Genomic DNA, 20,323 nt, shown 5'->3' with positions numbered 1-20,323 from the left:
CCGGCCTGGAAGATTCCTTAAGGCCCTTCTTCCCCACCCGGAAAGCCCAGTTGCTCACCTGCACACATGCCGTCCAGCCCCGGGGGAGATGAGCTGGGGGACTTCAGGTAACCCACACACTGGTGTGAGCCCTCCACGTTCAGACACAGTTCCCTCCCTGAGCAGGTGTTGAGTTCACCATAGGAACATTCATTCACATCTGCGGAGAAGGAGAACAGGTAAGGACGCTCATCGGAGCCATCCCCGTCAACCTCGAGATGTGTGTCACACGAGCTGAGGAAGTGGGTGAGGCTGCGGTCTTGGGGGCCCTCTTGACGCCTTGCCCCAGAGGCCTCTTTGGCCACAGCCTCCTCCACCAGAGCAGCCAGCTCACAGCTCAGTGTATGGTTGTGGCCTGAGCAAATCACTTTGGGGCTGTGTTGAGTCTGATTTCATGGCGTCCGGGCTTCCTCCCCAAGCATCAGCCCTGTGTACAGCAGTGTGTGGATGGGGAAAGAGGGTAGAGTAGCCCCTGCCGTGCAGAAGGGGCCTGGTCCTCCCCTATCTGGTGGGAGCACAGCTCAGAACAGGCAACCAGGCTTCTCCGTGACCAGGACAGAGTGACAGAAGGCAAGACCATTTATCTAAGCCATATGGAAAAAGACCAGCATCGCCCACTAACTACCAACCCCCTCTCTTGGCCACAGTGATGGGCTATTCATTCTTACCAACCCTAGCACATCTTCATGCTGGCTGCCCCTTCCTGTGGGTAAGATTTGTTGAGATCCCAATCACAGAATTGCCTCTGCTTTGGGACAGCACCCAAGCTAGAACAAGCCCCACATCCTCACCTCTTCTTCTCCCAAACCACCCAATTCAAGCTGCACCCATAATGGATGCTCTCCAATGCCCTCCCCCAGGAGATGCAAGTGATCAAGACACAATCCCTCCTTGTTCACCTACAGGGAAGTTCTCAGGGTCCCCCCCTATGGAAACCTGTCAGAACAGACAAGACTAGTGCTTGGCTTATGGGCATTGCTCAGTCTGGTTTTCAAGAACATTTGTGGAATTTGAAGATAATTAAATGCCATCATTAGAGCTTTCCCCAGGCTCCCCAGGTGGCTCAGTGGTAAAGAATTCGCCTGCCAATGCAGGAGATGTGGGTTCCATCCCTGGGTCAGAAAGACCCCCCTAGAGAAGGAAATGGCAAGCCACTCCAGGATTCTTGCCTGGGAAATCCCATGGACAGAGGAGTCTGGTGGGCTATAGTCCACAGGCCCTCAAAGAGTCAGCACGACTTGGTGACTAAACAACAGCAGCAGCAAAAGAGCCTTCCCCAGGCTGTGGACTCTGGCATCTTGGTGTATGGCCTTCAGCGTCCTGGCATGAGCTGTCTCATAAGAGCAGCCACCCTCCCAGGGCCACAGCAATCTTCAGCTGCCTCCTGTAGCTCAAAAGAGCCCTCTACTGAAGTCCACCCATCTGCTCATGGACTGGCCACAGCTACTTTCATGTCACGTGGCAAAGCTAAGCGGCTGAAACAGCCCGTGAGGCCCACAGCCCCAAAATAATTTACTAAAAATTTTTAGTAAATTTACTAAAAATTTACTAGAAGGTAAAAAAAATTTACCTTTTTCAGAAAGTTTGCCGACCCCTGACATAGACACACACACACACACACAAATACCAGGTAATTTCTTCCAGAAACACATTGGTGTGCTTCACCAAATTCAGCTCTGTGTAAATTCTGGTTCAAGACTCTTTGGGGACTTGCCTGATGGTCCAGTGGTTAAGAATCTGCTTTCCAATACAGGGGACTCAGGTTCAATTCCAGGTGAGGGAACTAAGATCCCACATGCCATGCGGCATGGCCAAAAGAAATCTTAAAAAAGAGCCTTCTAGATACAAGGATGTCCTTGGCAAGGGTGGGAAAGAGACTAGAGGGCAATTTGGGACCCTAAGAACAGAGGACGTGGGTTACTTGTAGGGTATTCTGGGACTCAGCCTCCAGTCCCACCTGGATGGAAGGAGAAACCCGTCATGAGAAGTGGACAAGGTGGGGTGAGGGGAGAGGAAGGCGATGCTGGTACAGAATCAGTTCTCAAAGTCTTGGCTTCAGCATCTAGAGTTTAAACTTCGAGCTAGAGTGAGCCAGAGATGAGTCCACCCTACCCCCTCAACTGGATGATTCTCCTAGCAGTCCTGCAGCCCCTGACCCAAGGGGACCACTGAAGGGAGCCCCACCTTGCACTTGGACATCGATCACTTCATAGATGCGCTTCACCATGCCATCCAGCACTGCGGAGACGCGGGCCACGGGCATCGGCCTTGGCAGGCCCAGCAGCAGCCAGGACACTGTGGTGGAGGTGTCCCCCCTGGCCGAGTGCAGGTGGTGGACAGTGGTGTCCAGTGGCTGCAGAGCACTGGTGACCTGTGAAACCAGGGTCAGAGCATCACGCGGTAGAAGGGCACCCCATCAGGTAGACTGGGAGAGGACGGAGGTCCAGAGATGTTATAAGCTATACATACACACGGTACACACACACACGCATCATTCACCTGTGCGAAAAAGAGAAATCTTTACAATATTTTCACTTCTGCCTTCATTCCAATAAAAGTCCTGCAAACCGGATTATAAATACTTAGGGGCTGAATCGTGTCCCCCGCTACCAAAAAACAATCCCCACATTGGAGTCCTAGCACCTCAGAATGTGACCTTATTTGGAGACAAGGCTGCTGCAGATGTAATTATTAAGATGAGCTCATTAGGTTGGGCCTTGCTCCAATGTGACTAGTGTCCTTCCACCAAGGAATTTGGACACAGACAGACACTGGCAGAAGGGAATGGTGTGAAGACACAGGGAGAAGCCAAGGAGAGGTCTGACACGTACCCCTGCCTGTGCGCTCTGCCACGGCAGCCCCGAAAAGAGACACGGGTCAGTGCGGGACCCCACCACCACCCCTTGCAGCTGACAGCAGAGAATCAGGTCTGGAATTAGGTGTCAAGTCACGTCTGATATTTTCTGAAGTGTAATGATCCCTTTTCTTATTCCACTTGATTTCCTTTTGCTCCAGTCTAGGATCTTGACATCTCAAGGTATTATTTGCCTTGGGAAGCCAGGCAAAGCAGCATGACCACCAGGAGAACCCTGAAGCGGGCTTTGCCAAAAAGCTCCTGAGTCTCCCCAGGGAACCAGAACGTGTTTGGGTGCGGGCACCAAAGCCCGTGCCCTCCTCAGCAGGCTTGAAACCCTTCACGAGGGTCAGCAGAGCAGAAAGCCAACACCGGCCTCTTGCAAACCCCTTAGTCAGAGTGCCTAACATTTGCTACAGTCAGGAGCCCGTGTGGACAGGCCCCTCCAGCAGCGAGGAACAAAGCTTACACACACGAAGAGATAAAGGGCGACAGGAGACAGTGACATACAAAACCCAGCAACTGCCCCAGCTCAGAACCTACCCAGATCAGTATCATCTTAAGCTCTTTACATGGACTGTCTCAACCTCACAGCCACTGTCTCAGGTAAGATTATGATTATTTCTGTTTAACAGAATCTAAGGCACAGAGAGGTTAAGTAACTTGCCCAAGGTCACACAGCTGATGAGTGACAGTGCTGGGATTTGAATCCAGGCAATCTGGCTGCAGACTGGCCATGTTCTTACTGGCCTACTGTGCATCCCAAACTCTGCAACAAGCTAAGGCGAGACAGAAATCTCTTCCAGTGGGGGCAGTTAAGGACACTTCTGGGTCAAGGTGATGACTGAGAATACCTCTCAAACCAGTTACTGCACAGCCCAGAGCAAGGGGAGGGAGTGTGCCCTCTGTTAACTGGGCTCATCCCATCCAACTCTGGGTCTGATGTCATGGCACATGAGACACATCTGTTGGGCCTGATGGTCAGGCGGAACCAGCCACACCGTGCGGAGCCCAGTGCACAGGGGAAATGTGCAGCCCCTCGTTCAGGAATCATCAAGCACTTCAAGAGGCAGTGGCCGAGCATCTCACCAGGTGCAGGGCCTTTCGCAACATGTGGGGGATTGTGTGGGTCATCCGCCTGAGGTCAGACCACCATCTAGGGCAGGCGCCTCACAGTGGGTGACGAGCAGTGCCTGCCCCTGCTGGCTGGGTTCCTAGAACTTGGGTGGGGGCTGTGGGGGACACCCAGCAGGTGAAGATATCCTGCTGGTTGGAGGTGTTGCTGAGGCGCCAGAAAGTTTGAGCTGTGTCTAGGTTGGGGCTCCCCCGGGGGCCAGTGTCACCCCTCAGGGGACCTGTGGCTACACCTGGAGACAGTTTTGGTTGTCACAGCTGGGCACATTTTGTGCTTAGAGCCAGGCCTGCTGCAAAATCCTATGGGACAGGCAGCCCCACAGCAAAGACCTGTCCAGCCCCAATCATGAATGGTGGTGAGGGGGTGGAGCCCTACCTAGAGGCCTCATCCAGCACCTTGCAAACTTCTGAGATACTCCCTCAATCGGGAGCCAGAACTTGGGATCCCTAAGGGAGGTACTCGAGGGCACAGCTCCAGGGCCTGGGAAGGCTGCACCCGGCACCCTTGTGTTTAAGCAACAGACCCTGGAGAGAGGAGGGGTTCCCTGCTCCGTGCCATGAGGGTGCAGGGCTTGTATATTAGATACCTCAAAACACGCCAAACTGCACGCTTGTAAGAGTGCATTTTGTTGCATGAAAAATCATACCTCTTTCAAGCCATTTTTAAGGAAGATCTCACGTTTGGTTCAGAGGCAGTCACTTGGGGTCATTCATGGAGCCCCTTCCTCCCCCCGACCTACCATGGAGTGCAAAAGCCTCATGTGATCCAGAAGCCGCGGGTCCACCTGCTGGAGCTCCTTGAAGTCCATCTTCACCACAACTGTCACGTTGTACCAGCAAGCTTCCCGGTTGCTCTCTGGAGCTGCGCGAGGGAACATGGGTGAGCCACAGGCCCAGGACAGGGTGGGGCCGCCAGAGGTCACTGGGGCGGTGTGGCACATTCCCCCACCTCCCGTCCCTGCTCCTCTCATATTACAGATAATCCTATGTATACTACATAATATATTATTACATACAATGTATACTAGATGGGCTTCCCTGGTAGCTCAGGCAGTAAAGTATCTGCCTGCAATGCAGGAGCCCCGAGTTCAATCCTGTGTCAGGAAGATCCTCTAGAGCAGGGAATGGCAATCCCTCCCATATTCTTGCCTGGACAGTCCCATTGACAAGGGAGCCCAGCAGATGACAGTCCATGGGATCACAAAGAGTCAGACACAACTGACAGACTAACACTTTAATTTCACTTTGATACTAGAAAATACAGTATATATTATTTATAGTATATATATATGTAATATAATACCCCATGGACTATACAGTCCATGGAATTCTCCAGGTCAGAATGATGGTATGGGTAGCCGTTCCCATCTCCAGGGGATCTTCCCAACCCAGGGACTGAACCCAGGTCTCCCGCATTGCAGGCAGATTTTTTACCAGCTGGGCCACCAGGGAAGCCCAAGAATACTGGAATGGGTAGCCTATTCCTTCTCCAAAGGATCTTCCTAACCCAGGAATCGAACTGGGGTCTCTTGCATTGCAGCCAGATTTTTTTTTACCAGCTGATCTACCAGGGAAGTCCTGTAATATAATATAGTAAATTATATATACTATATGTAACATATCAATAAATAATGAATTACAATATATATTGCACCATATATAATATGATGCATGCATGCTCAGTTATTCCGATTGTTTCCATGGACCATAGCCCATCAGGCTCCTCTGTTCATGGGATTTCCCAAACAAGAATACTAGAGTGGGTTCCCATTTCCTTCTCCAGTGGATCATCCCAAACCAGGGATTGAACCCGAGTCTCCTGTGGCTCCTGCATTGGCTGGCAGATCCTTTACCTCCTAGTGCCGCTTGGGAAGCCTGTATAAAACGTACACAAATGTGTGTTTCCCTGTCTCTGAACCTTGACGAACGCCTTCTCCTAGGGGCCTGCACTGAGAACCAGGCCATGGACCTGCCAGACAGGGGGGTCCCCACGGGGCTGCACCAGCTGACAGCCCAACACCGCCCAGCTCTGACACAGCTCAGCTCCCAGCAAACTCACCGGGGCCCCAAGGGCTTCCCCTGGCAATGTGGGGAAACTGAGGCACCTGCTCTTCCAGGAACGTCTTCCCCACTTGGGACATCTGTGAGCACAGTTCCCCCCAGAGGTCAGTGGCCAGATATTGATGAGTGAAGCAGGCCAGACACAGGCTGTAGGCTCTCCGTAAAACCCAAGCAGCTGCTTCCGGAAACCCACTCCCCCCTCCTCCAAGATCAGGCCCCTGTCCTACCTGGGGCTGCAGGGGCTGAGCAGCGGTGGCCCCCTGATGAGGGGCAGCACTTCTGAAGACCAGGACATTCAGCATCCAAAGTGCACAGCAAGGCGGATGTTTCCAACCCCACCACTGGGCAGCTCCCAGGTCTGGATGCAAACTCCTGAGACCGGTTCAGGGCTGGGGGAACAGGTGATGAGGTGATAAGTGATGAGTGGTGTTGGCTCTAGAATCCCAGTGGGCCATGTGGTGCTGCATCCGGATGCTTCTGGGCAGAGGGATCCATCTGCGGCTCCGAGGCACGCAGAGCAACCCGCTCAAGGGCCTCGCCATGCCCTGCAGAGCAGCCATTAAGACTGTTTGCTCTGACTCTAATGCAGCCTGACTGACTTTTCTGGGAGGAGGGCAACTTTGGCTGGGGGCCTGGGTGTCCTCTCTCTTGGCCTTAGGAGTCTGTGAAGAGAGGCCCCCACCACCCCCTGAGAGGCCCCTTTGCTGCTTTGCAGCTTAACAGCTCACTCACTCATCCAGTATTTACTGAGCACTTACTATGTGCCAGGCCTAGCACAAGGTGCCCAGGACCCAGCAGAAGCCCAGAGGCAAAGTCTCTGCCTTCAGGACACTTAGAGCCTAGTGGATGGGGGCCAGTGTACAGACAGAACTATGGGAGTTTGAGCAGATGAACACTGCAGGGAGGAAGGCAAGGCCCGGGAGCAGGTGGGCAAGAAGACTGCACTGGAGACGAGCGTCTGTAGGGCCAGGGAGGTGGGGGAGCCTGCAAACCGTCAGCCTTTATGCCTGGGCAGGGGGCAGCAGTGTGCAGAGTGAGGGGTAAGGCAAGAATGAGGAGTGGGCCTGGTGATGGCATAGTGGGTAAGCAGGGGGGCTGGGTCATGGAAAACCCTCTGGTGTTGTCACGGGGGGCCTGGAGGGTCAGGGCAGTCCTGCGGTGAAGGGGACACCGTGGCTGCCCTGCCCAGATTCTCACGTTATTCTGACCCCATATCACGTTATTCCGTGTCCCCATCTTCCAGGACCCTCAGGTGGTTCTTGGGGACTGGAGCTGCCGCACATCATACGTAGAGCCCCCAGTACCTGTAGTTTGACAAACCACCTTTCCACCCCTCTGCCAACGCCATGAAGTCATCCACATCCTCCGCTCCTTCCCTCCCCTATCCTGCTTCGCTGACCTCCACGAGAGCAGTCTGACTTGCTCGTCTGAGCTGTGTCCCGGCTGCCAGGGAGGCAGGGGCCTGTCTGAGAGCCCATTGTGATGCTCCAGGTGAGAGATGGTGCAGGCTGGACCAGGGTAATGGGTGGAGGCAGCGGGAAGCCTCCGATCCTGGGAATATGCAGCTGCAACTGTCCACAGGACGTACTGACAGACAGGACAGGATGTGAAAGAAGAAGCTTCAAGAAGGCGTCAGGCCTGGTCATCCACTTGGCCCCATTCCTGGGAGAAGCTGCAGGAAGAACGGGCTCAGGCACAGCCAGGGTTTGGCTGTGCAGATGGGAAGCTTGGCACGCCTTCGGGACCTACACATGGAAATGTGGGCAGCCTGGGCTGTCCCCTCCTCTGGTCAATTCCCGGGAGGTCCACCAAGATCAGGCAGCATGGCTGTGGGCTGCACATCTCCAGGGCCACCACTCACAACGTGCTCTGCCTGGAGTGATAAAGCTCTGGGCAGATGATGCAGACATGCGGGCAAGGGCAGGGCCACCACTCACAACATGCTCCGCCTGGAGTGATACAGCTCCAGGTAGATGATGCAGATGAGCAGGCAAGAGCCCACAGGAAGTGAAAACGATGGAGGGGCGGGGCGTGCGGCCACATGTGATTGGAGCCACCATGTGAGACTCGGGGGAACCGGTGCCCTGACCCTTAGCCAAGGGTCTGGGGGAGTCATGAGTGGGCTTTTAAAGAAAAAGAGCTTTTAGAGATCTAAGAAAGGTAAGAACTATCTAAGAATCTGCAGGCTCCCAGGGGATCTAGCCAGGAGCCAGGTGCCCATATTCAGGGATAGAAAAGCACAGAGCTGAAACCTGGGGAAGCTGGCTGGAGGCAGGTGGCCAGGTATTAGCCAATGCTACGGGACACTCAGGATCCAGGCACTGGGGGCAGCAGGACTGACCCCTGGGAGAATCTGTGGGTCTGTGCAAGCCCAGCAGTAGATGGAGCCGAGGGCAGCACAGGACACCAAAGGCTTCACAGCCCTGAGCTCCAGGGGGCTAAGAGCAGCAGGGAGAAAAGTACAAGGAAGGTGAAACCCCAGTGCCAGCATCCGAGAAAGGGCCTGCATGAGGTCTGGCTACCCACCCTGGGATAAGTGCTCCATGCCAGCATGAATGTCACTCAAACCCATCCAGCTCCCACCCAGATCCACGTTAAGGCTCTGTGTCCCACACGACATTCAGAAGCACAGCTCCAGGCCCCTCAAACCCCTGAAAAGTCAGAGGAGGCGTGACAACCACGCTCTGGAAGGACGCCTACAGAGCTGAGGAGGACCCGCCCCTGGGGAGACCTGTGGGCTCGCCCGGTGGAAGGCAAGTGCTGAGTACTGACGGTGGTCCTCTGGGGTCCCCTGGGCTCTCTGCAGGATGCTCCACAGACAGAAAAAAAGGGGAGTGGCCCCTCCTGCTGGGAACACATCACCAGGGCAGCTACATCAGCCAAGGAGAAGAAGATTTAGCTGCTGAAACATGCAGAGAGGGTCCCCGTCAGCTCTCTCCCTGTGGAAGCCGAGTCTGGGCTTGGCGGTCACTCTCAGGAGTGTTCTCCTCTCCACGCTGCCCTTGGCTCCTTCCTCACTTCCTAGTTGTCTTGGTGGCTAGTCCAATGTCTGAAGTCCTGGAGAAGCGGCCACACAGGGAAGGTTTTGGGGTGTGAAGAACAGACATGCAGGGCAGCCCGAAAGGCGGGGCTGGGATGGAAATGCGGGAATCCCTGGAGGGCCACCAACCAGGGATCCGGAGCTCTGTGCTTTCTCATCCATCATAAAAACCAACCACCTCAGCACTGAAGGTATTTGATACATGAATCTAAATGTATTAATAACCTGGTCTCCTGGGACAGAAAAGTGATGTTACGGAGGGGAACAGAAATCCAAATAAAGCATGGAGTAGAGCTAACAGTAAGGCACTAGGGTTGGTACTTGCTGGTACATGCACCCTGGAAATGTCAGAGCTAACATTAGGAACTCTGGGGGAGGAGGCGGGGGACTTTCTTTACTGTCTTTACAAATCTTTGTCTGGAAATCTAAAACTATTCTAAACCAAGAAGGATGAGCACCAAAGAATTGAAGCTTTTGAACTGTGGTGCTGAAGAAGACTCTTGACAGTCCCTTAGACAGCACCGGCGATCAAACCAGTCAATCCTAAAGGAAATCAACCCTGAATATTCATTGGAAGGTCTGATGCTAAAGCTGAAACTCCAATACTTTGGCCACCTAATGCGAAGAGCTGACTCATTGGAAAAGACCCTGATGCTGGGAAAGATTAAGGGCAGGAGGAGAAGGGGACGACAGAGGATGAGATGGTTGGATGGCATCGTCAACTCAATGGACATGAGTTTGAGCAAGGTCCAGGAGTTGGTGATGGACAGGGAGGCCTGGTGTGCTGCAGTCCATGGGGTTGCAAAGAGCTGGACACGACTGAGCGACTGAACAACAAGAAGTTTATCTAAATGAAAGGAAAATACAGGACACAAAGAAAAATTGACTTCCCAAAATGCTTGCTTGCTCACAACAGAAGCGTTTTCGAGTTACAGTTTGTCTTAACTGGAAGGCTGCTGGTAATCTCTCTCTGTCCCTCAGGGCTGGCCAGCCTACGGAGAGCCCAAGAGAACAGTCAACAGTTCCGACTTGGTAGAAAGTTAAAAATCTGCTTCTCCTTCCCTAACCCGACACAAGCAATGCCTCCGGACTGCCCAGCACCTGGCCATCCCACGTTAGGCACATTCAATGAGATAAGGCAGAGCTTTCTGAGCCACAGTCCTGAGGACTCTCCAGGGCTGGGGAATCTGATCCACTCTGGGATAATCAGATTATAACCCTCCTCAGAATCCTCTTTCCTCAAAGGGACCCTGGCCATCAGCCCAGGAGATGGGAAGTTTGGGGTAGGCTCCCAGTCCAGCGGGGTCCTAGGCGTGTTGTGTGAAGGAGACCAGCCATGCAGGAACAGCAGGTATTGAGTGTCCACTGTGATGCTCGGTCCTCCTCTGAGGAATCCATCCTGGGTCAATATTCCAACTTGTGTGCAGCCGTGTTTGCACCATACATTACTCATTGCAGCATTATTTATAACGAAAAAAAAATTGGAAACTACGAGATATTAAGTGGTAGGAGATTGCTGAGTGCTGATCCATCCCTATGAGGTAATGCCTTGTGGGCATTAAATCATGCTGGAGAATGCGATCCATTGACACAGAAGATGTTCCAGATAAATTGCCAAGGGGTGAAAGCGTGCTATAAAATGTCTTCAACAGGGTGACCCTGCTATTGTAAAACGTCTGCCCTGAAGGAAACTAGAAGAAAATGTTAACCGTGGTTATTCTTGTGGGGCAAGGAGGGGGTTGATTATGGGCAATTTCCCTTTTTTTTCTCTCTCTCTCTTCTTTGTTTCCAAATTTTCTCCATGGCTTGTGTATTCCTTTTTGTGTTTTAAGGAGACATTTAATTAAAACCACGTATGGCTTATCATTGCTTTCAAAATGTGGGACTTAAAAAAATTGAAAAGGTCATCTAGACTGAAAACCATACCACATGCTCTCATAATGCTCTTCCCTTTTTTAGATCCTCAGCAAGGCTGAGGTTTTGGTGCTGCTGAGATGAGACCCCTGAGCTGAGGTTGCCGAGACGTGAGAAGCCCCACACACAGGTGAGCCGCGTTTGGCCAGCACGTTCAGGGTCTGGCCTCTGCCTGGTTCCCTGACGGTCAGCCCCAGCACAGGTCTCGGTACATCACTTCCAGAGACTTCTCACTTCCAGTTCCAAAGAGCCAGGCTGTCAGGAGGCATCACAGAACCAACTTTGGTCCAACATTCAGGCTTTGATCAGAGAAGCCAGGCAGGCGTGGAGAGAATTGAGCTGCTGGTACCCATGGTGTAAACTCTTCTGACGGGGTACTTTCCAGCTGCCCACATGGTGCCCCTGAGCTTGGAGGTGGGGGGAATCAAATGCTCACCAGGGACCTTACAAGCCATAGCAAATGAGCGCTGCAGGTCCCTGCCCCAGCTCTGTGTTCACACACCAGTCCCCTCAGCAGCCGCGATGCCCAGTGGGGTCCAGACACCAAACCAGGACTTTCCCAGTGGGCTCTGGGCCCATCACCACACACTGAACCCGACGGGGGTCAGGGAGACTCAGGCCCAAGTCTGCCCCATTTTGGTCAAGGGACTTGCCTTCCCCGGGCTGTGTCCCCATCAGCTCCTGTCCAGTAGTGAGGAGGAGCCTCCACTGAACATTATAGGATGCCCTCAATCAAGCCCCCTTTTCCTCTCTCTTCTCCATCCTTCGGGGCTCCTGACTGGCTCCTCTCCATGCTGCTTCTGGAGTGACCCTTTTAAGGTCCAGGAGGATTGCGGACCCCCCACTCCATCTCAGCCCCCTTTGTGGGGCTTGGGGGGCCTTCTGGGTGAGTGCTCCTTCCTTCACTCCCAGCACCTCCACCCGGTCCCCACCCTCAAACATCAGTCACCCCACGATCTGCAGTTCCCAGAGCAGATCTGCCTACAGGACTCTAGTTAGAATGTTCTGGGCCTCTCCTGCCTGGTGAGTTTCTATTTAAAGGTGTTAACACGTTACAAGTGGGGCTGAGTCCCCAAGAGGCTGGTCTGCTGGGAAGAAACATGTGCGGCAGGTGCCTCCCTGCCTTCTATCCGGGAGAATTTGCTTGTCAGCGCTGCAGGGGCAGCAGAGTGCAGAGAAAGGTGACCGCTGGGCCTGGGTGGAGCCGAGGATGCCTCTGGCCTTCTGGACTTGTGACCTCACCAGCCCCATGACAGCCAGCAGGTGGGAAGTGTAGTGAAGGTGAGTGAGGCAGGATGGCCCCTTCCATCAACCAGAATCTGATGCTCCAAACCAAGTGCCATGAGCCCCATCCAAGGCCTCCCCAACATGGCACCCCCCCAGGAATAGGGTGCTCCCAGGGCAGGGGCACCACCCTTTGTACATGTGGCCCTTAGAGACAGGGAGAGTGGAGAGGGGCCCACACTCAGCACAGGAAGAGACTCTTTGAACCCAGAACCAAGGGACAGCCCCTCCACACACAACGCCCACAAATTTCCCTTTAAGGAACCAGCATGAATGCACAGCATCTGCCCAGCTCCAGACCTGACGCCCCCTGCCCCTTCCTAGCTTTACTGGTGGTGGCCATGGTATCATTTCAAAATTCCAGGGAGAGGTACGCTTCCTGGACCTGCTCACTCTGAGCTGTCCTGTCATCTCTGAGTCTGGCCACTGAGCGGAGAGATGTCAGCTCTCCTGACCTCTGCGGACTTTGGGGGCCTGAGGGAGGGCAAGCTCAGAAGGACTCTGTGTTCCACCCACGCAACCATCTGCAGGGTCTGGCTGATTCCTGACTCTACATCTTATAGCCCCCGGGGTTGGGGGTGCGGGGTCCACACCTAGCCTGCTGCCTGTCCTGGCCTCCGGCCCTGGCGATGGTGCACTTGGGACCCTCCCTGCACCCTCCCAAGCTGGCACTTTCTGCTTTTGGAGGTGGTGGCCCTCACGTCTCAGGGTGCCCCATGGCCACCCACGGAGCCCCACCCATCTCGCTTCCCCTCCATCATGGGTGTGGGGACAGGGCAACCTCCTGACTGTTCAGAAACCCATCTTAGCTCTGGAACTGACTCAAAGTAACGGTCACACCTCCCCCACATTCACACATGCACCCACCTGCAACCTCACCCTGGAAGAAGTCTTCTGGGAAGTTCCCTTTGGGCCAAGAGGCTGAGCCCCAAACTCCCACACAGCCTGGTCCCCTCAATCTCAGACATAGCCCGGACCAGCCACACCAGTGCTGATCACCACCCCAAGCATCTTTAAATCACACAGAAAGGATAAGAGGGCCTGGAGGCCTCTGGACAGTTAGGGGCCCCTGGGGGCCCCTTTCCATCTCTTACAGATTGGCGTTTAGATAAGGATTTCACAGTCTTTAGAATGAAAAACCTGGCTGCCAACATAGAGGAGATACAAATTCTGGTTCTCAAACTTAGCCGCCAGTTAGAATTTCTGGTGCACATTTGTGCCTGTTAAGCACTAAGTCACGTCTGACTCTTTGTGACCCCACCGACTGTAGCCTACCAGGCTCCTCTGTCCTCAGGATTCTCCAGGCAAGAATACTGGAGTGGGTTGCCGTTTCCTCCTCCAGGGGATCTTCCCAACCCAGGGATTAAACCCTGGTCTATTATGTCTCCGGCATTGGCAGGTGGGTTGTTTACCATTAGTGCCACCGGGGAAGCCCAAGAATTGCTGGAGGAGCCTTAAAAAAAAAGATCTCAGTACCCAAGCTCTGCCCCAGACAGAATCCATCACAGTCTCTGAGAAGAGACCCAGCCATCAGCATTTTTAAAGCTCTGGGGACTTTAATATGCAGCCATGTCTGAGAGCCAACACCTACAACAGGTTCTCAAAGTGGGGCCTCATGCCAGCAGCATCAGCACCCATGAGAACGTGTACTCCACGCCTGGATGTGAAACCTTGGGCTGAGGCCAGTGCCCTGCGCTTGGGCTAGCCCTCTGAATGACCCAGCTGCTCACGGGAGGCCGAGAAGCAGCGTTCCAGAAGGATCTAGTCAGTTCAGGGCTAAGGGTGTGAACAGTGGCTATTCCAACACTGGACAGGACTCACGCAGGACACAGTAGAGGCCCAGCTGCTCGTAGCCCTCGCAGCAGTCGGTCACATTCCTGGGCTCCGGAACTTCCACCTCCAGGTACCGGGTCTGGTAGACGGTCTTCGGGCAGCGCCATAAGGGGATCCAGCCCCCGCAGGGAACGCGGGTTAGGCGGGACATCTGCACAGCCTTCACGCTCTGCACGCTCTGGGTCACGCTGTAGTTGCACAGCCGGAAGCCCAGCAGAGAGAGGCCTTTTTCTATAAGGGAGGGAGGAAGATGGAGAAACAAGAGAAGAAATGTTAGGATCAAACAATCTGTGGGGTCCTCTGCAAGTCCCCCGCTTCTGCAAGAACAGGTGAAACAAAATCCCTGCACAGGGCAGACCCCAGAGGGTCTGCCCACTGGCCTGTATCTGAGAAGGCAATGCAGGCATGGAGACTCAAGGGATAAAGCATGACACCTATGATGAGCAAGCCTCCTCTGTAAGACAGGAGACACCTCCCAGCCTGCTCCTCCTCCCAGCGGTGCTCTACATTGAAGAGAGGGATACAGAGGAACCAAGCATCTGGGGCTCATGTCCTGGGCTCTGCTGTGGGTCCTCAGACTCTCCAGGCCAGAGACACTGTGCACACCTCTCATCTCCACAGTAAGGGCTGTCACGTGCAACGTGAATACACAGAAGTTCCCTCAGTGAATACGCCAGCCCAACATGTGCTGGGCACACTGGCAGTGACACCCGTTTTGGAATGAGATGGAAGATAAACACACATGTCAAGCCCATGTGAGACATGCATAGATGGTAAAGTACAGTCTGATTGTTGCTATCGTCAGCAGGAGATGAGGGCACAGCGCCTGCAGTGAAACACCCAGGTTGCCTTATCCGGCCCTGAATGTCTTTCACCTGGAGCTTGGCTCCTGGGCACAGATGCCCATGGCCTTCGTCAGCATCACTACTTGGTTCTCAAGACCCTGTGGCACCTGCTCTCACCAGCCCCATGTCTCAATGTCATGGACCAGCTCGCTTGGGGTCCTGGGGTGTTCTATCTGCCCAGGGAGCCTCTACTGCCTCATGGATCAGGGACTATTATTATGGGCTGAAGGGTGGTGGCTGTTGTTCAGTCGCTTAGTCGTATCCAACTCTTTGTGACCCCATGGACTGCAGCACGGACTTCCCTGCCCTTCACTATCTCCCAGAGTTTGCTCAGATTCACGTCCGTTGATTCAGTGATGCTATCTAACCATCTTGTCCTTTGTTGTCCCCTTCTCCTGCCCTCAATCTTTCCCAGCATCAGGGTCTTTTCCAATGAGTCAGCTCTTTGCATCCAGGCTGAAGTGTGTCCCACCCCAAATTCACACATTGAAGTTCTAAGGCCCAGGACCTCAGAATGTGACCTTACTTGGAAGTAGGGTTTCTGCAGACATAACTGGTTGAGATGAGTTTATACTGGAGCAGAGTGGCCTCTAATGCAACATGACCAGCATCCTTATCAAAGGGGAAACAGACACAGAGACAGGAATACACCCAGGGAGATAAGATGGGCGATGAGGCTGAGGTCAGGGTGATGCTCCTACAGGCCAAGGTCACTCAAATCACAAGTAGACCCAAGCCCCTGGAGACGTGGTGTCTGGGACAGACCCTCCCTCCCAGACTCAGGAGGCATACACCATGCCCACACCTTGATCTTGAACTTCTGGCCTCCAGACTGAGAAGAAATAAATCTCAACTGTTAAGTCCCCCAGGAATCCCTGGTGGCTCAGTGGTAAAGAATCCACCTGCAATGCAGGAGACCCGGGTTCAACCCCTGGATCAGGAAGATTCCCTGGAGAAGGAAATGGCAACCCATTCCAGTATTCTTGCCTGGAGAATCACATGGACAGAAGAGCTTGGCGGGCTGCAGCCCTTGGGGTCGCAAAGAGTCAGACACAGCTCAGTGACCAAACCACCACCACCAAGTCCCCCAGTCTGTGGTGCTTTGCCAAGACCCCAGGGCTGACATGGGGACCATGGGGTGCCCTCCACATTTGAGGCTAGTGTGGGACTCACTGCATTCATGGGCTGTCAGTGAAGGACGAATGAATGACTTGAATATATCTTACGTCTTCATATATTCAACCTCATATAGAGCTCTAAGCTCTATGAGACTGTACACCCACTGGACAGGGCTCTATGTTACAGTGTAAACCTTCAGGGAGAAGCTGGATTTCTGGGGCAGAGCTCAGAGGGGACATCAGAAATCACCTTCATCCCCACACCAGCACAACACCCCTGGTGACTCCCACCTTTGTCCTCCACGTGCTCAAGTGCACACGTGCTAAGTTGCTTCAGTCGTGTCCAACTCTTTGCAACCCCATGGACTGTAGCCCGCCAGCTCCTCTGTCCATGGGATTCTCCAGGCAAGAGTACTGGAATGGGTTGCTATGCCTTCCTCCAGAGGATCTTCCTGATCCAGGGATTGAGCCCACATGTCTTACATCTCCTGCATTGGCAGGAGAGCTCATTACCACTAGTGCCACCTGGGAAGCCCATGGGTGCCCACAGGCATGCAGAAAGCGAGGCTTGGGTTGGTGACCCCCAGAAGGATGAGGCCAAGCCAGCCCTCATGCTCAGGCTGGCGGGAGAGCCTGCAGCCTTCCTTCAGACAGAGTCGGGTGCTGAATCCCACCACCCCAGAGTGAGTCTGCTCCCAAGCCACATGGTGGCCTCCCTGGGGATGGCCAGGCCTCTGGGAGTGGACACAACCTGCACCCACCAAAGAGCGGGTCCCAGGAAGCCTTGGGAGGGACCAGGAGGCCCCTGGCTGGGTGGCCTGAGGCAGGAGCAGGCGGCTTCCGAGGCCAGAGCTTAGAGGTGACTGGGACGGGAGCTGGAGAAGATGTGCAGCGAGCAGGGTCACCGTGGAGCAATGGGGTGAACAGGACAAAGCTTCCTGCGTGGAGAAGTTGGTGAGGCCGACCTAGACCTTGTTTTTCATCTGAACTGAAGACAAGATGCAACCACTGATGAAGATTACTCCTCTGCCTCCAGAAAGCCTCTGGGCCTGATCATGACAAGGTCCCAGCTGATCCTCAGCAGAGCCCTCCTGCACACAGGCATGCGCGCGCGCACACACACACACACAAACACACACACATGCACACAAACACACGGACACATATACAAACACAAACACACACACACAACACATAGAGACACTCAGACACACACAGAGACACAGACACACCACACACACAGACACGTGTGCACACACAGACACATGCACACACACAGACACACGCACATGCACACAGACATAGGTACAAACACACACAGCAGACACACGTACAAGCAGAGACACAGGCACACAAACAGACACACACACACACACACACAAATCTTCCAAACTCCACTTGCCTCTCCTTTGTCTTTTACTTTGTGCTAGAGGCCACCAGGTCCTCCCAGGCCTGGCTTCTTGCCAGAGCCCACCGCAGAAACCACTGGGCATATTCTGCTGTTCAACAAATCCTTTCCGCAGCACAGAAGGCGGGGTTCCCGGGTTCGAATCCCAGAGGGAGAAAATCTAAGTGCTCTGGTGGGTGCTGAGGCCAGCACTCAGACCAGCTCCACAAATACCAGCCGTGTGGCTCTGACCTCATTTCATGTCCTCTCGGTGCCCTGGTCTTGCCTTTAGTAAAATAGCTGTGCCTGGGATTGTAGGAGGATTAAATGACATCATGGCCGTCGCCTCAGTATGTGGAACCTGGGAGCAGACAGACCTGCAGCCTGAAGGACCACTGAGCTGCCACTGCCCAAGCCCTCACGTGCACGAAACGCCCCCTGAGATCTCATCTGGCTTCCCGACATTCCCATTGTCCTGCCACTGGCCTGAATGATGTGCACGTTACTCATTCCGGAGGAAATACCAAGTTTCCTTACAAAATCACAGTTCATAGAAAGAAATAACAAAATTTTGCCAATTTGTGAAGAAATTTTAAACCAGTTCAAAACTGAAACTGAGAGCAGGAACTCAGAAGGGCTCTGTTTGAATCCCCAACAGAATAAGATGGATGTGTAGGAGAAAACGACCTAAAAGCTTTGCAATCTCAGCGCTCTGAAATCTGGGGCTTGTGAATCCCAGTGTTTGGCAGCTGACACGTGTCTCTCAAAGGCCCTGGATGTGTTCCCGACCCTTCTGATCCCCCTGAGCCATAAGCATCCTCGTTTAATGTCGAGGAAATGGGCTTGGCAGAGCCCCAGGTGAGTGGGAAGACCCACATCCTGAACCCCCCTCCCTGGTGGGGGAAAGGAGGTCAGAGTCAGGATCAAGGGCAGGGTCGTCCTGGTGGAAATCTTGCCCTTGGCCAGCTGTGTGACCCTGTGTGAGTCCCTGGCCACTCTGGGTCTCCCTCCCCTTATCTGTAAATTGAAGACTAATGGGCCAAGGTTCCCGAGACTTCGATTCTCCATCTCCAGGCATGTGCTACTCTCAGCAGGCCTATAGCATCTGTACTACTGGCAGAAATGCAGAGTTCTGGGTCCCACCCCAGACCCGATGACTCAGAACGTGCCCTTGAACCCCACTCACCCCTAGCTGATTCTGAAGCATTCCCATCACCTCTTTTGTGGTTACAGAAAGTTTTCCCAAAAAGGAGCAGTCCCTGACTCTCCCAGCAGGTGCATCTTTGCCTGCCCCACTCTTGGTAGGGCTGTTGTCCTCAGGAGACCCTCTCCTGGGAGCCCTTGCCCCTCCAGCATCACCCACACGGAGCCCAGACCCCTCACCTGTGAAGCCACTGGCCTGGCTCAGGTTCACAATGATGAGCAGGGCCAGCAGGGCCATCCCAAGGGTCCTGAGCATGGCTGGGCAGTGGTGGTGACTCTGGGTCTCTCCTGAGTGGCAGCACGAAGGGGCCTGGGCTGCCTGGACCCAGAGAGAAGGCCCGTCTCTCCCCTGCACCACTGACTGTGGCAGTGGCTTCAGACCGTGTGCTTGCCGGGAGCAGTCCCTTATGCCTGCTCGTAAACACCAGCCACCACTGTGGCCATGTCCCCCGGGGCACCTTTGTGTCATGGCTCATTCTCCATCCAGGCAGATGGCATCTCTCAGGAAAGGTAAGTACCCACCTGCCAGACTACATCACAGGGTCCCATCTCGTTGTTACGCAGAAAACACATTTCAGACCCGAATCTGACTCCCTCCATCAAGTCCAAAGTATTCTCTTACCTTATCGTAGCGAACTGGCAGGAGAAAACAGCAGCAAATCAAAGTGGTACATCAGATTCAGAGAGCATCCTTCGCACACTTGGACAATTGGACAAACAGATCAAAAGCCATAAACCTACCCCTGTGACCCAGTGATTCCTGCCTGAAGCTGGGTCTGAGGGCCATGAAGCTGCATTCTCAGAGCTGTTCATCACTTGCCAGAATTTAAAGCCGCAGGGTGTGGAAGTGAGCCTCAGGGAGGTAGGGGGTTAGTAAGTTAGTACAGAGCGTGTGAATGTAACATCGCCCAGACATGCACCCCGGAAGGACACTTAGCAGCGTGGAAACAGCTTCTCATCTTGTGACATCAAAGCAGAACCTCAAACAGTTCTGTCTCCAAGAAAAAATAACAACTCCATGATTCTATAAAAGTGGCTCCGGCCCGAGAAGGGCCGGAGAAATAAAACATAGTAAGGATGAACTGATGCTTTCAAACTGTGGTGCTGGAGAAGACTCTTGAGAGTCCCTTGGACTGTAAGGAGATCAAACTAGTCAATCCTAAAAGAAATCAACCCTGAATATTCATTGGAAGGACTGATGCTGAAGCTGAAGCTCCAATACTTTGGCCACCTGATGCAAAGAGACAACTCACTGGAAAATACCCTGGTGCTGGGAAAGAATGAGGGCTGGAGGAGAAAGGGGCAACAGGGAATGAGATGGTTGAATGGCATCATCAACTTAATGGACATTAGTTTGAGCAAACTCTGAGGGATAGTAAAGGACAGAGAAGTCTGGTGTGCTGCCGTTCGTGGGGTCGCAAAGAGTCAGACACCACTGAGAGACTGAGCGACAAACGATGACAGAATGATAGCTGATTTATGTTTTATTTCAGTAGCCATCAGGTGTGAACTGAATTTGTAAATTTCATATCGAATACTTCCCAGCCAATGCCATCTTCTTATTCCTCTATTGGGTCATCTTTCGTTGTGTGGTACAATTTTTAATATTAA

General features: G+C 53.5%; 1 protein-coding gene across 1 annotated transcript in view; it reads right to left on the bottom strand.

Annotated features, from left to right (window-relative positions):
• UMODL1 (uromodulin like 1) overlaps window positions 1–19,188 on the bottom strand; it is a 75,506-nt gene extending 56,318 nt beyond the window's left edge. The window contains exons 1-6 of the mRNA XM_059889935.1: window positions 18,893–19,188; window positions 14,148–14,390; window positions 6,316–6,477; window positions 4,768–4,889; window positions 2,224–2,410; window positions 67–199 (exon numbers count right to left, since the gene is read on the bottom strand). Coding sequence (XP_059745918.1) covers window positions 67–199; window positions 2,224–2,410; window positions 4,768–4,889; window positions 6,316–6,477; window positions 14,148–14,390; window positions 18,893–19,181 — 1,136 coding nt within the window. The 5' untranslated portion in view covers window positions 19,182–19,188. The remainder of the gene's footprint in view (window positions 1–66; window positions 200–2,223; window positions 2,411–4,767; window positions 4,890–6,315; window positions 6,478–14,147; window positions 14,391–18,892) is intronic.
• Between the last annotated feature and the right edge of the window lie 1,135 nt (window positions 19,189–20,323).

Source organism: Bos taurus, chromosome 1 (genome assembly GCF_002263795.3).
Source record: "Bos taurus isolate L1 Dominette 01449 registration number 42190680 breed Hereford chromosome 1, ARS-UCD2.0, whole genome shotgun sequence".
Taxonomy (NCBI): Eukaryota; Metazoa; Chordata; class Mammalia; order Artiodactyla; family Bovidae; genus Bos; species Bos taurus.
This window is presented reverse-complemented; position numbering and strand designations above follow the sequence as displayed.